The 17,511-nt window shown below is 39.1% G+C and overlaps 1 protein-coding gene across 1 annotated transcript in view; it reads left to right on the forward strand.

Annotated features, from left to right (window-relative positions):
* Window positions 1-17,511, forward strand: part of LOC128694937 (lachesin-like) — a 393,551-nt gene that overhangs the window by 311,431 nt on the left and 64,609 nt on the right. Inside the window, exon 3 of the mRNA XM_070094368.1 lies at window positions 15,184-15,359. Coding sequence (XP_069950469.1) covers window positions 15,184-15,359 — 176 coding nt within the window. The remainder of the gene's footprint in view (window positions 1-15,183; window positions 15,360-17,511) is intronic.

Raw genomic sequence — 17,511 nt, forward strand, 5'->3', positions numbered from 1 at the left:
AACCACGCGAAATAAACAACATATCTCTAGCTCGCTCAAAACACTTTGAAACAATTCATGTTTCCAACTGAAACTGAGTAGCTGATTTAATATCCTTGTTTGGAATCATACATGGTTGGAATGTTAGTTTATTTGCTTAATATATGTCGGCTGCAAGACGCCATTAACGCTGCGTGGAATCTTTTCATTGGCCTACGGGTGTGAGGTTGAAATCTCCCTCATTACCACACTCGCAGCGCTGTGAGATCTGGTCTGTAGTGAGAGGAATGTAAAACTATGAGCCAATGTTTTCAAAAATTAAGAATCCAGACAGGGATGTCTGTAAATAAGCGAACCTGAGAAGTACTCCTTTTTCTAGACGAATGTATATGATAAAAGAAGTAATTTGCAGACTCCTATGTGAATCACATCGTTTCTTGCAGTGTTTAACCTTAATGTTAGTTAACAGTCACGTCTTTTTCTCAGAGAAAAATCACCGTACATCGAGATCAAAACAGATGGCAAGAAGGCAGCGTATTATGAAGAAACACAAAATTTATTGAAGTTATACAACGCCTGGGGAACGAGAGAGAAATAAGTTTGATTCTAAGAAGGGAAGGGCTGCTTAAATTCCGTGAATCAACAGCCTTCAAGAGCATCAAGGAAAGGTAGTGCAGTAGGTGGAATGCATTTGGACATTTCACAGTTTACCGTGTCCAGGGAAATGGAATTACCATTATTTTGAGTTTGAGAAGCCTGCAGCAAACTCAGGACGGACTGGGTGTTTAGGAAGAGGTTGAAGTCCAGCTGTAATGAACGCGAATGCTGAAAAATTATTTTTAAGAGAATGTATCTCTAACTGTTTTCTCCATTCTTGTAAGCCACAAACTCGGCTATCTTTGATATTTTGTTTATTTCTGTGGACCCCTTGTTGTCTGTGCACACCTAGTTTTTATCTGATATTTTACATGTAACGTTGTCTAGCTGCTGTGTGTGTTCCAGAGGGATTTATGTTTTGGGGAGATAACAAAATGATTTAGATTTTGCACTGGTTGGTGTTATGGTTTCCAAACTTTCTCCTCCTGAGAATCGTGTCTATGATTCGATGTTAACTTCCTATCCTTTCCCTCGTGAAAACTAATCTTACCGACCTCGATTTCTCAATAATCAAACATTGCGATGTTCTTCATGTGCCATGGGTAAAATCCTCATTTGATATTACTTTGACGATAACATTAAATGATTATTATCAAAGACAAGGGACCAGTATTATTACGTCACGTCACATGAAATTCTCATTGAAATAGGCCATGTGACATCACTCAACATTACTGGCGTATTCCCTGATGCTAGTGAGGAGCTCTTGATCTCTGGAACTGGAACTGTGCTCCAGTACCTTGAATCGAGCCTGAGTGCTTTCTATTGCCATAGTCCCTGTATGACCCATACTGGTGTAGGGACAACCCTTCCCTCCCTCGTGAATGAAAGACTAGCAATAATATTTTTTTATAGCCTAATTAACAGTAATTTCTTTTTTTTGGCATTGTCTTCAATTTGAAAGAATTTTCAGTATCCTGAAGGGAGTATCTATGTTCCGGAAGCAATTCGATGAGGAATTTTATATATGAATAATTATGAACTGTTTTGGTGAGCCACAATCTCCTGGTCAATAGAATGGAGAGTCACTGGAATGTGCCTACTGGCCCTATCTGGGCAGATTTTGCCAAAACTCTTCCAAACATATACAATATATATCCAACTTATATTAAAGCATCAAAATTATTGGCTTCACTGACACGGTTTCAGTGCTTTTCAAACGAGGTGCCTGGTCAGCCTAGTCTGACCCAGGCTAGGGCCAAGAGAGCACCTGCCTCAGTACCGATATAGCTGCAGTCCTTATGTACTTCCTGATATGATCCTCTCTCTCTCTCTCTCTCTCTCTCTCTCTCTCTCTCTCTCTCTCTCTCTCTCTCTCTCTCTCTCTCTCTCTCTCTCTCTCTCTCTCTCTCTCTCTCTCTCTATCTCTCTCTCTCTCTCTCTCTCTCTCGCTCTCTCTCTCTCTCTATCTCTCTTTCTCTCTCTCTCTCTCTCTACGTTCGTACGTCAACGATAATTTGCGTTTCAAAAATCTGTCAAGATTGCCATGACAACACGAAGAATGTAGATGGGAGCATATGGCAGATTGATGGTTTCTCTTCACACAAGCCTATTAGATTTGCAACAGACTCGTGTGAGCGTGTTAAATGGGAAAGAGTTGAAGCATGTGGTTTTTATTATTTGACTTGCTGTTGGAGTGTGATCAAGGTAACATTTATGAAGGAATTTAGAGAAACCGGTTAGTCGGGCTTGAGTCCTGGAAGTGGGAAATACAATGCCTGCATTTTCAAGGAGGGAATGTTGCGGTGTGGAGCGTCATCTGAACTGTCATGTCGGCACCCTACTGGCAAGACAGTGATTGAATTAGTGAAATTTTGTCGGATCATTTTACTTGCGTGGGAAGGGATTCAGGGGAGCCGGTGGGCCGGACATGAGGTGGGAAGTACAATTCCTGCACTGTTAAGGGGTAATATTTGCTGTCTGAACTTAGATTTGGCTCCCCTCTGGCAATACAATAATGGAGTGATAGTCAAAATGTTTCTCTTTTGGGTCACTGCCCTCGCTGAAGGGAACGATTCGTTTTCCTGAACGAAACTACTCGGACTTCTTACTCATTTCTAGAACAATGCAAGCTCCTGATGTGTTGACGGCAACGCGAAAGGCCTTGAGCAATTATTCAACTCCCCTGTGGTTGTTTTGCATATTGAATCGCTTATTAACTATTTGAATTATATATATATATATATATATATATATATATATATATATATATATATATATATATATATATATATATATATATATATATGTCGTGCCGAATATGTAAAACTGGTCAATTAGCAAGAACTCATTTAAAATTAAGTCCTTTCTAATATATATATATATATATATATATATATATATATATATATATATATATATATATATATATATATATATATATATATATATATTTTTTTTTTTTTTTTATTATCACACCGGCCGATTCCCACCAAGGCAGGGTGGCCCGAAAAAGAAAAACTTTCACCATCATTCACTCCATCACTGTCTTGCCAGAAGGGTGCTTTACACTACAGTTTTTAAACTGCAACATTAACACCCCTCCTTCAGAGTGCAGGCACTGTACTTCCCATCTCCAGGACTCAAGTCCGGCCTGCCGGTTTCCCTGAATCCCTTCATAAATGTTACTTTGCTCACACTCCAACAGCACGTCAAGTATTAAAAACCATTTGTCTCCATTCACTCCTATCAAACACGCTCACGCATGCCTGCTGGAAGTCCAAGCCCCTCGCACACAAAACCTCCTTTACCCCCTCCCTCCAACCCTTCCTAGGCCGACCCCTACCCCGCCTTCCTTCCACTACAGACTGATACACTCTTGAAGTCATTCTGTTTCGCTCCATTCTCTCTACATGTCCGAACCACCTCAACAACCCTTCCTCAGCCCTCTGGACAACAGTTTTGGTAATCCCGCACCTCCTCCTAACTTCCAAACTACGAATTCTCTGCATTATATTCACACCACACATTGCCCTCAGACATGACATCTCCACTGCCTCCAGCCTTCTCCTCGCTGCAACATTCATCACCCACGCTTCACACCCATATAAGAGCGTTGGTAAAACTATACTCTCATACATTCCCCTCTTTGCCTCCAAGGACAAAGTTCTTTGTTTCCACAGACTCCTAAGTGCACCACTCACTCTTTTTCCCTCATCAATTCTATGATTCACCTCATCTTTCATAGACCCATCCGCTGACACGTCCACTCCCAAATATCTGAATACGTTCACCTCCTCCATACTCTCTCCCTCCAATCTGATATTCAATCTTTCATCACCTAATCTTTTTGTTATCCTCATAACCTTACTCTTTCCTGTATTCACCTTTAATTTTCTTCTTTTGCACACCCTACCAAATTCATCCACCAATCTCTGCAACTTCTCTTCAGAATCTCCCAAGAGCACAGTGTCATCAGCAAAGAGCAGCTGTGACAACTCCCACTTTGTGTGTGATTCTTTATCTTTTAACTCCACGCCTCTTGCCAAAACCCTCGCATTTACTTCTCTTACAACCCCATCTATAAATATATTAAACAACCACGGTGACATCACACATCCTTGTCTAAGGCCTACTTTTACTGGGAAAAAATTTCCCTCTTTCCTACATACTCTAACTTGAGCCTCACTATCCTCGTAAAAACTCTTCACTGCTTTCAGTAACCTACCTCCTACACCATACACTTGCAACATCTGCCACATTGCCCCCCTATCCACCCTGTCATACGCCTTTTCCAAATCCATAAATGCCACAAAGACCTCTTTAGCCTTATCTAAATACTGTTCACTTATATGTTTCACTGTAAACACCTGGTCCACACACCCCCTACCTTTCCTAAAGCCTCCTTGTTCATCTGCTATCCTATTCTCCGTCTTACTCTTAATTCTTTCAATTATAACTCTACCATACACTTTACCAGGTACACTCAACAGACTTATCCCCCTATAATTTTTGCACTCTCTTTTATCCCCTTTGCCTTTATACAAAGGAACTATGCATGCTCTCTGCCAATCCCTAGGTACCTTACCCTCTTCCATACATTTATTAAATAATTGCACCAACCACTCCAAAACTATATCCCCACCTGCTTTTAACATTTCTATCTTTATCCCATCAATCCCGGCTGCCTTACCCCCTTTCATTTTACCTACTGCCTCACGAACTTCCCCCACACTCACAACTGGCTCTTCCTCACTCCTACAAGATGTTATTCCTCCTTGCCCTATACACGAAATCACAGCTTCCCTATCTTCATCAACATTTAACACTTCCTCAAAATATTCCTTCCATCTTCCCAATACCTCTAACTCTCCATTTAATAACTCTCCTCTCCTATTTTTAACTGACAAATCCATTTGTTCTCTAGGCTTTCTTAACTTGTTAATCTCACTCCAAAACTTTTTCTTATTTTCAACAAAATTTGTTGATAACATCTCACCCACTCTCTCATTTGCTCTCTTTTTACATTGCTTCACCACTCTCTTAACTTCTCTCTTTTTCTCCATATACTCTTCCCTCCTTGCATCACTTCTACTTTGTAAAAACTTCTCATATGCTAACTTTTTCTCCCTTACTACTCTCTTTACATCATCATTCCACCAATCGCTCCTCTTCCCTCCTGCACCCACTTTCCTGTAACCACAAACTTCTGCTGAACACTCTAACACTACATTTTTAAACCTACCCCATACCTCTTCGACCCCATTGCCTATGCTCTCATTAGCCCATCTATCCTCCAATAGCTGTTTATATCTTACCCTAACTGCCTCCTCTTTTAGTTTATAAACCTTCACCTCTCTCTTCCCTGATGCTTCTATTCTCCTTGTATCCCATCTACCTTTTACTCTCAGTATAGCTACAACTAGAAAGTGATCTGATATATCTGTGGCCCCTCTATAAACATGTACATCCTGAAGTCTACTCAACAGTCTTTTATCTACCAATACATAATCCAACAAACTACTGTCATTTCGCCCTACATCATATCGTGTATACTTATTTATCCTCTTTTTCTTAAAATATGTATTACCTATAACTAAACCCCTTTCTATACAAAGTTCAATCAAAGGGCTCCCATTATCATTTACACCTGGCACCCCAAACTTACCTACCACACCCTCTCTAAAAGTTTCTCCTACTTTAGCATTCAAGTCCCCTACCACAATTACTCTCTCACTTGGTTCAAAGGCTCCTATACATTCACTTAACATCTCCCAAAATCTCTCTCTCTCCTCTGCATTCCTCTCTTCTCCAGGTGCATACACGCTTATTATGACCCACTTCTCGCATCCAACCTTTACTTTAATCCACATAATTCTTGAATTTACACATTCATATTCTCTTTTCTCCTTCCATAACTGATCATTTAACATTACTGCTACCCCTTCCTTTGCTCTAACTCTCTCAGATACTCCAGATTTAATCCCATTTATTTCCCCCCACTGAAACTCTCCTACCCCCTTCAGCTTTGTTTCGCTTAGGGCCAGGACATCCAACTTCTTTTCATTCATAACATCAGCAATCATCTGTTTCTTGTCATCCGCACTACATCCACGCACATTTAAGCAACCCAGTTTTATAAAGTTTTTCTTCTTCTCTTTTTTAGTAATTGTATACAGGAGAAGGGGTTACTAGCCCATTGCTCCCGGCATTTTAGTCGCCTCATACGACACGCATGGCTTACGGAGGAAAGATTCTTTTCCACTTCCCCATGGACAATAGAAGAAATAAAAAAGAACAAGAGCTATTTAGAAAAAAGAGAAAAACCTAGATGTATGTATATATATATATGCATGTGCGTGTCTGTGAAGTGTGACCAAAGTGTAAGTAGGAGTAGCAAGATATCCCTGTTATCTTAGCGTGTTTATGAGACAGAAAAAGAAACCAGCAATCCTACCATCATGCAAAACAGTTACAGGTTTTTGTTTCACAGTCATCTGGCAGGACGGTAGTACTTCCCTGGGTGGTTGCTGTCTACCAACCTATATATATATATATATATAAATATATATATATATATATATTTATATATAAATATATATATATATATATATATATATATATATATATATATATCAACATTCAAACCTGCATACTCTGTATCAAAGTTCACAGTACTTGTACCACACTACCAGACCACAGAAAAGAATGTATACCCAGCAGTCACTAAGTGTTGCTTCTTATACACCAGAGCACAAGGCTGGTTTTCAAGTAGCTGCACCTCATCCTGCCGAATGCACTGGCCTACGAGAGATTTTTAGAATGTTTAACAATTTGCAAACGAGCGAAATTATTCGCATATATTATCTCAGATTAAAGCACGACTTGAAGCTACACTCTCTGCATCAATGTACACAGTGTGTATACTACACAGAGCTTAAAAAAATGTAAGTGTCTAGCAGATGCTAGGGCAATGTTTCCTATATTCAGGCTTGAGTTTAAGTTATTTCATCTCATCCTGTTGCATGCACTGGCCCACGATATTTTTTGTGCGCTCTGATGACTGCATAAGGCATGCTTGGCCAGCCACATAATTGGGTGCTCCAGTAGAGCTTCCCAGGGTGACCCACTCCGAAAAAATAAAGAGGATGAAAGCCCTGCTCTAGTTGGTAGCATATTTCATTCATCTACAATATTATTGGCAATATAGTGTTTTCCATTATTTCTTTCACATATAAATTTAAAATTGTGTATAGAAAGCATACAGCCCAATAGGTCTTCTTTTGATAGTTTGGTTTAAAGGTATCGATTCCATGGAAATGAATTAATCTCTAAACACATGGCCGTTCTCTTCTCTCGTTTTTCAGTCACAGATATATACGGAGACACGACTCAGTATTCATTAACAGAGTTGGTTAGGGGTGTCTGATGGGGTAGGTGCTGAAGCCTATCGACTACACTAGGATCATTAAGGTTGCACGGGAAATCTTTCACAGTAAGACAAAATTTCTTTAGGCCTTAATTAGAGATTACAATAAAATATCAGCATACATAACCTGTGTGAAACAGGGTTGCCAACCTATTACTATACATAATTATATATACGTATACTCACCTATCGAAGTATATTCTATTTATATTTCATTACAGATATATATACTAAACTTTTCTATTTTAACTAAATTTAAAATCTTTTGCTAAGTGTTCAAATATTTTCTGGCACTGGCAACAGAATTAATTATATTTCAATATTAGCTATTTTTACCGACTATGTAATTTACTCTTTGAGCTTTGTGATAGCTGTAATTTAATGCTGAGTTCAGTGGGTGCTTTTGCGCTCACCTATGTGCCTTTACATAGGTCAGTTCATAGTTTATGGACCTGCCTTTTAACTCTTTATTGGCTAGTTAAAGACAATCTTACTATAGAGATTACTGAGATTGAAGAAAATGTTAAGCTGTTGTACCAGACAAAAGCAAACATGATGAAACCGCCGTGCAGGTTATTGCAAGAAAAGCAAATTTTCTGCACATGCAGAATCTAAGGTAAGAACTCTCTTTAGAACTTGACTATTAATTACAGAAGTTTGATACACTAATAAAAAAAGAAGTGAGTGGAATTCCAAGGATCAATACGAATCAGTGTTTAGCAATTCACTACACGAAATCAAGGTGAAGAAATCAGTATTTTTTTTTCATTGTCTGAAGACCAAACAAATTATATAACCTACAGTAGCACTAATTCTGCAGAATTAAAAAAAAACAGGCCAACTTATCTAGCACATGAACCTGATTCATGGAATTTATCCACAAAGAGATGCAAAGTACCGCTAACACAACAGTGGCAGTTGACAATAATATGACGTTCAGTCTTGACAAGTTACAACTTCTTAGAAATGTTAAGAATGAAGAACTTAAAGGGGTCACTGCATACGAAATACTTAAAAAAACTGTAAGTAATAATATCAGCTAACCTTCCGTCCACAGAACACAGGAAGGTGACTGTCTAATGTTACGACGGCCAGGAGAATGACGGGGAGGATAATGAACACACTCAGAATAAAGGAACTAGTGCCAGTGGTGACACCTTTGAAGTTTCTAGTGCCACACACAGTGCCTCTCCTCCCTTTTTCTGGACCCACAGTGAGAGATTATTTATTCCTTCTGTCTTCGAGGTATCTAGTTCGTACAATAGCCTTCGCATCTTTCCCGTGTGTGTGTGTGTGTGTGTGTGTGTGTGTGTGTGTGTGTGTGTGTGTGTGTGTGTGTGTGTGTGTGTGTGTGTGTGTGCATTTATTCATCAGTAGATCTGCTGAGTAACGAATCAGTTGAAAATTGTCCAAAAAACTTATCTTGTGCTCATTAAAACAGACGTAATTCATCACTTCATTACCTCGCGCTGTTGTTATAATTTCATCTCTAACAAATAATCCATAAAGCTAAAAGCAAAATAAACAGTATGAAGTCGAATAACTTTTCCATTATCTTTGATATGAAAAAAATAAATCTTATTACGACTATGAAAAGGTCAATCAGCGGAATTCAATTTTCTAGATGCATCACTGTGTATATCAATCCAAATGATAATTCCAGTTATCTGATTATATTTTTGTTTTTTGAGGGGAAGGGGGTAGGGAGAGTGTATAAGAGAATCTAATGTTATTCCTCTCATGCCTGGGTACGCTGATGGACTTGTGGGGTAAACACAGAGATATATTTTACTTATGGAAGAGGAGAGACGGTGCTGGAATTGTATCCAGATCTGCTGGGCTCGTTTTTTGCTCCTAGGCCACTACCAACGTCCTCGTTAATCAGAGATTGTGTGTAGCGATTCGTGGTCGGAGCATCGAGTCTCCAATACTAATTTTAGTACTTTTAAGTACTAACATGGGGCGGAGCCCCTAAGCCTAAACTAATGAGGTAATTGCCTTGAATGACCCACACTGGTATGCGCTTCAAATTAGCAAAAAAACATGAAACCAAGAAATTAAGGTAACAACTTCGTCATCTTGGTCATAATCATTATCATAATGATATCATTTTGATAATGATATCATGACATGTCTCCTAGAGGTAGGTCATGCTCTGCATAACTTCTGGCTTTTTGTATGCACTACTAAAGGTCACCCGTCTCTGTACAAACGTTGTATCATGCCGACATAATAACAATAATAATAATAATAACAATCATAATAATAATAATAATAATAATAATAATAATAATAATAATAATAATAATAATAATAATAATAATAATAATAATAATAACAATAATAATAATTTTCTTTCTTTCAACACACCGGCTGCATCCCACCGAGGCGGGGTGGCCCAAAAGGAAAAACGAGAAGAGGTTACTAGCCCCTCGCTCCCGGCATTTTAGTCGCCTCTTACAACACGCATGGCTTACGGAGGAAGAATTCTGTTCCACTTCCCCATGGAGATAAGAGGAAATAAACAAGAATAAGAACTAGAAAGAAAATAGAAGAAAACCCAGAGTGGTGTGTATATATATATATGTTTGTACATGTATGTGTAGTGTGACCTAAGTGTAAGTAGAAATATCAAGACGTACCTGAAATCTTGCATGTTCATGAGACAGAAAAAAGGACACCAGCAATCCTACCATCATGTAAAACATTTACAGACTTTCGTTTTACACTCACTTGGCAGGACGGTAGTACCTCCCTGGGCGGTTGCTGTCTACCAACCTACTACCTAGGAATAATAATAATAATATTATTATTAAAATAAGAGGCCCAAGTTGCTGTTTTACTGACACAACGTTTCACTAGGTGCAAAATTCTACATAAAGAGAAACGTTGCCTAAATAAAAACGTGTCTGTGACTAAAGGCAACACGTCATTTCATCCAACTTCAGAAATTAACTTTTGACGTTTAACAAATCTAATTGATAGCGTGCTATTGAGGCCTTTTTTAAACTTCAGTATTAATGCTGAGACAATTCACTTTGTAATCAGGATAGAATGCTTCCCCTCGTATTTTGTGTTTTTTCACATATGTAATTCTTTACTGGCTTACTCACACTTCACGTTACTGGCTTCCTCGCTCATTGCTGTTGGACTACAGGCTTTCTCACTGTTCACTGTAGGAATATGTTCACTGGCTTTCTCACTATGCACTGTATGGATGTGTGTGTACTGGCTTTCCCATCTCTCACTGTCTGGATATCTTCGGTTCTCTCATTATTCACTTCCGAGATTTCTTTAATTTATCTCTCTCTCTCTGTTTACTTCTCACGGTTTGCATTTTTAACTGAATCCCTCACTCTGTGCTCATGCTTTAGCAGACAATACTATCTTGCTAACTCACCTCAATGCCTGAATACCCTTTCTGGCTCTCACTTCAACAGGGAGTCTCTCATCTCTTCCATATTCCAATTTCTTTAACTTTCGTATCGACTTTCCTCCAAGTCAGAATCTAATTGCGTTCTATCTCGGTGTTCCTTCCCTCCCTCCCTCCCTCCCACCCTCCTTCCCTCCCACCCTCCCTCTTCCTCTCTCCCTCTCCCTCTCCCTCTCCCTCTCCCTCTCTCTCTCTCTCTCTCTCTCTCTCTCTCTCTCTCTCTCTCTCTCTCTCTCTCTCTCTCTCTCTCTCTCTCTCTCTCTCTCTCTCTCTCTCTCTCCAGTACATAAACAAACGACTTCCCATGAATCTTTCTTGACCTTTTCTCCCAGATTTCTCAAACTCAATTTATGTGAGGCGCTGTCGAGTGCATAAGTTTGTACAGCTTGTGGAAAAGTTTTGCTTGGAAACATTCGCGGCAGTTTTAAGTTAATTAATATATCGTGTTGCTATTTTGACATCAGGGAATGAGTTTTTTAATTTGCTGATATCAGAAATCAGGAACTGCAGCTTGTAGAAGTCAGGCAATGTTTAAAGACAGTTGCAGGTGCCATGATTATGATTTCTATCATTCCGACATGTTGATGTATAATGCACAGGGGCAACATTGTGGCCTTTTTATTTCCGAAACGTTTCGGCTGCACTGTAGGTTTCTTCAGTCGAATACAGAGGTAACTGAAACTGGTGACAGCAGTAGCAGTGGAGAGGTGAAAAATTGTGTGACCAGCCCATCAGGACGTAAAATGTATATCACCTGCACCAAGAATCATATTTTGCGCCTTAAGTATGTATCATAGACTATTTACTGAAAACAGTTATATTTATTACGGAAACTCTAAGTCATCGGGTGGAAAATGTGAGAGAATCTGGTTAGATGCGAGGAAGAGGAACTTCAATTTCTCAATTGGAGGGCTCTTTATCGGCATCAAAATCCTCCTCCTCCTGAATGGTACCCTTTTTAAAGAGAAAATATTTATCATATGATGTCATTGAGTTAATATATCGCCTGAGTAATAAATTTCTAGCCATGAAATTGCAAGAATAATTCCTTTTATATTTCTATGTCCAAGTAAATAACCTTTACGTCTGAATATAACTCGCAAAATTAGTTTGCTTTAGTCTCTAAATTATCTGCCCGTTTTCCTATTTCTAAATGATCTTCACACCTTCCTATCGGTAAATTATCTCCCCGCCAGCCTAAGAAGCGTTAAATGAACTCGTCAGCCTAGCCCCTCATCTTTCACTTTGAGTTTCCAACCTTTCTTTTTCATTCTCCTTTACCATTCCTTTCTATTCCACCTCCCACTGGATGAGGAATCGAAATCGAACCGAGGTTCGATGTGTTGACTTGTGCTGTATCACCTCTCACTGGATGAGGAATCGAAATCGAACCGAGGTTCGATGTGTTGACTTGTGCTGTATCATCTAGCCACGATGGTTACAAAAGGAGAGGTATACAACATTTACATCTGACACATCCTGTACCAGCTACCGAGTCTGAGAACCTCCTGTCCTTCCCCCACCACCGCAGCTTTCTTGGTACACCTTATTCTCGTAGCTCTTAAAGCCACGCTGTCTATGAACCCAAGGTTAGTCTTGCAAGGATGGGGTCAATTTATTATAATTATTTTTCCTTCCTCCTTCCCCACAACTCTTCTATATAACCATCTACCCATCTCGAGCAGTATCAGATATTTCCTCCTAAGCTCATGTCCATTCTTATCTCTCTCGTCGTATTCTCTATACATCTACAACTTCATTTAATCTTCCCTTCTATATTATTTACCTCCTGAAGCATTAGCTATCCCTAGAGCCATCAACCCTTCCATTTACCTTTACTTCCGTCGTTAGAACTCGCTCAACCCATCCATCCAGCAGGTATTCTATGTATCCCGAGCTCCATCTACCATTCCATCCAGTTTCCTAAATATCCCGAGAATCATCAGTCCTTCCATCCAATTTTCTCTATATTCCAAACGTCATATGTCCTTCCAATCATACATTCTATCCTTCACGAGAGCTCCATCAAACCTTCCAGCCTTTCCTTCATCTTTCCCCAGCTTCATCTACGTCACTCTGGAGCTTCAAGAGCTGTCTCTTCCAGAACAGCAAATTGTCAAGTCATGTCCTACGATAGAAAAGTTTCTTCAGCCCCCGGTGAGTTCAAGAGTTTTAAGAGCCCTTTAAAGGAGATCCCCCGAGCATCTAGCTGTCTCTCCTGTCCTGGCGATATTAGCTGTGAGAGTAGATGAAAAGAGGAAAGTGGGGAAATAGAGAGCATCTGTGTGTGTGTGTGTGTGTGTGTGTGTGTGTGTGTGTGTGTGTACGTACTCACCTCTTGTGTGAGAGAGAGAGAGAGAGAGAGAGAGAGAGAGAGAATGCGAAACTAAGAGGCAACCAATCAGTTAACATTCGATTTACGGATTAGAATAGTCTGAGAATGAATGTGTGTAATGTTGTATGTGTCAGTAGCAGTACCAATCGTGATATTTGCTATCTGTCTGGCGCATTGTTTTCGTCTATTATCTCTGTGGCAGATTTGATTGGGTGAGAGAGAGAGAGAGAGAGAGAGAGTGTGTGTGAGTGTGTGTGTGTTTGTGTATGTGTGTGTGTGTGTGTGTGTGTGTGTGTGTGTGTCACGTTTGTCCGGGTGTCATTTAATGAATCATGGATTTAAAAAAAAGGCGTATTATTGAAAAAAATGTGAGTTATTGGAAGAAACTCATGGAGTACTGACAAAATGAATGATTTACTTATTAAAACGTATGAATTAAAAAAATTATATGGGTAATTGAAAAAACGTTTAATACCTAGACTGTTTTCAAACACCTCCGGGTGAATAAAGTGAAAGATATTCGCTCTCACTCTTTCCCAAAGTTCTTTTTCCAGAAAAGCATTGAAACCACACTCCCATCCATCCACCGACACGAAGAATCCTTCAGTCTCCAAAACTACATTACAACAGACTGACTTTACGGAATCCCCCGCAGAGTTGTTAGGTTGCACACATTGAAACCCCCAAGTGTCTTCTTTCCTTTCGAACTCCCTCACACATCAATATTGGATACACAAACTCCTGTCACTCACAGATTTTGTCAGTTCATCGCCGTCCATCCAGCACCGGTTTAAACACATTAGTAGTCAACCTTTCGTGCTTTGTCCTTATTAAATAATCATCTGCAACCTATTCTTCACCCTCTGAAGGATTCTTTGCATTCTACCACATAGTTTCCTTATTTCATCATTCTCTTTCCGATTTTAACACTTCGCATTCATCTCAAATATGACATATGTACTGCCTCATACCCATACAAAAGTCTTAACCCCCTCCACTCCATATTATTATTATTCGAATAGCTCATACAAGGCTTATTTCTTTCGACTGTCTTTTTACCATTTTATGACTTTTCGTTCATAGATTCATTTTCTGGTCACTTTTACTACCAATATCTAAATACATTCACTTCCTCCATACATAATCCTTCCATGCTGACATTAAGTATTTCGATGCCTTGATTTCTTATTCAGTTCCCTTTAGCATGTTCATTTATTCACTCTCAGCTTCTTTTAAATACCCTCCCTGAACCCTCATGAACCCTCATGAACCACTGATTTGCAGACTACTTGGTCCCAAGACCCCACTCACCGCCAGGTTCTTGTCAAGGAAATTGCCTTCATACCTGTCAAGGAATTTCACTCACCCTTCTCCTTCCCTCATCAATCTTTATTGCCTCGTATTTCCCTGGCGCTGTGTATGACCCTGAAAGGTTTAGGCTCTTTAGGCATTTAGGCTCAATTCAGGGAACTGGAGCACAGATCCAATTCAATAAATCAAGAGCCCCTCACCAGCGTCAGGGAACCTCACTTGAGGGGGGTTTTTGGTGAAGAGTGCCAGCCACAGCCGGTGCCCAGTGGTGAGAGGAGCAACACTTGTCACTGAAGTCCAGGGATAAAATTCCCGGAATAAAAACAAAACAAAAAGCCAGATAAGGGAACTAGAAGAGCATCCACCTCCACCTGGGTATTTTAGCTGATTATTTTTAGGAAAACCTTCATGTAAACTAGCCGAGACTTTTCACAGTGTATATACTGTCTCTGAACAATATATACCTACATGAGATGAAATCTCATTGTCTTCTACAGCCACAGTATTATGTTTATTCATTACCCTTTATCTGTTTATTTTCAAGCACTTGTGGAATCGCTGCCTTTTCCACGATTATCATTATTATTTCGTGTTCCACAGTATGTGTGGAGGAGGAAGGGACGGCGGAGGTGGGCGACGACGATGCAGATGGTGGCGGTGTGAAGCATCAGGAAGGTCCTTACTTTCTCCACGAGCGTTTAAACCTCAACGTCTCCGTCCAGCTGGGCTCAACCGCCTACCTCCACTGTCGCATCGCCGGTCTCAAGGACCAGTCGGTGAGTGGTCGTGCGACTGGTAGAGTCCGGGCCAGTGATCTATGTACCAGTGGTTCTGGTGTTATCGATCTAAGCGCCAGAGATTATGTATTAGCTCCGGGGTTATCGATCCAGGCACCAGTGATAATGTATTAGTAGTTCCGGGGTTATCGATACAGGGACCAGTGATAATGTATTAGTAGTTCCGGGGTTATCGATCCAGGCACCAGTGATCTAAGTAAATATCCAGGAACTAGGGATGATTGCCATATACTAGTAAGTGGTACTAATGATCTAAGGAACTTGGGTACATGGTCTAAGGAACCATGTACAAGTAGCTGACACAAATCAGTTATTCAGAAACTAGCTGACTACGAGCCAGTAGTCTGGAAACCAGTACTCCAAAGACCAGTGGATCAAACCTGATCACCTCTTATTCACCACCTTAAGTGTTTCAACATGGATAATAATAATATTAACTAATACTTAAGCTTAGGGGATTACTAACAGGTGTTTAAACATTAAAACCTCTTAATAACTATTAATATTTCTCTCTCCAATAATGCACACTTACCTCGAATGTTCTGTGAAAATATAATAATATTAAGTAATTATATAATAATAATATAATAATATTAACAGTTTGGAAGTTCCAAAGCAATAAGTGTCAAAGAGCTGGGAAACGAAAGGTAATCAGGTTTGATCTGAAAGTTCCTCCAATTCCTTGGATTCGGATCCAAGGAATTGGAGGAACTAGCATCAGGGCACCCTTGTGAAAGAAAAATAGTTCCGATAACTCACATTCCATGGTTCAGGAGTACTTCACTAGCGAGGAAGGAGCTCTACTTGAAGGATGAATTCTTGACGGAAAATTCTCCCAACTGAGCCTTGGGAAAAGTGGTCTGAAACGAGACTTTGCCTCCAGTATTTGATGTATTATGTAAATGTATTCTTTTTGTGAATAACGAGGCGTCATAGTGAGCTCTTTTGCAAATATGAACACATTGCTACTCTGTTATATTGAAGAAATGAGGACAAACATATTTTTAATCTTATAGTTTGCATTATTTTTATAGGAATCACACTTTGTTGCACAGTGATGGTTGCAATCATCTAATGGATTTTATATTGATTTATCAAAAGTGTTGACCTCGCAAGGGTCACTCTGGTGGAACCTCGAAGCTGTTAGCGAGACAGGTGTGTTTCCTGTGTGGAAAAGGATGATTTATTTACATTTTAGGTCATTAAAGTAAGTTTCTCGACAAAAGTAGCGAAACGTTTCCTTTTATATATATATATATATATATATATATATATATATATATATATATATATATATATATATATATATATATATATATATATATATATATATATATATATATATATATATGCAAAACAACCACTCTGAAAGAATAGAGAAATTCCAAGCGCTTTCGTGACTACTCACATTATCAAGGAACTATGAAAGTAAAGCATCCAAGGAAGCTGTATAAGGGGTCTGGCCAACACCTCACTATCAGATCCCACAACGGTTAAACACGTGACGCGCGGCGACCCAACTTGGATAGGTCCTTTGCACAACTCACCCACAAACTATTCTACCCAAGAAAATTTAAAAATTATTATTTGTCCAGTGCATTATTAAATTCTTCCCAAATTCTATTAATTATAAATGGATCTAATTTATATAAACCAAAGGAAATATTCATATTATTGTCAAAACTGCTTTTTATGAAACAAGATTCAATTATATTCCTGTCGACCATGGACTTGCTTGATACTACTTTCTCAACTTTTTGAAAATCAATTGGATGGTTAAAATCTCTTACATGAATAAATAGAGCATTGGAATCTTGTCCAGTTCTAATGCTATATTTATGTTGTTTTAATCTTAGTTCGAGATTTTTACCAGTTTGACCGTAATAAACTTTATCGCAAATTTTACAAGGAATCTTATAGACACATCCATCAGCATTTTGGGGGGAATTCTTTATCAAAAGTTTTTTTACTGTATCAAGATTTTTGAATACAACTTTAATATTAAAAGTCTTAAGAAGAGAAGGCATATCAACCAAGTTTTCATGGTAAGGGAGAACCAACATATTTTTAGTTGAATAAGGCTGGTTGTCCCTTTTTGGATGATAAAAAGTGTTTCTAGCAACTTTAAAAG

This window comes from Cherax quadricarinatus, chromosome 45 (genome assembly GCF_038502225.1).
Source record: "Cherax quadricarinatus isolate ZL_2023a chromosome 45, ASM3850222v1, whole genome shotgun sequence".
NCBI classification, from domain to species: domain Eukaryota; kingdom Metazoa; phylum Arthropoda; class Malacostraca; order Decapoda; family Parastacidae; genus Cherax; species Cherax quadricarinatus.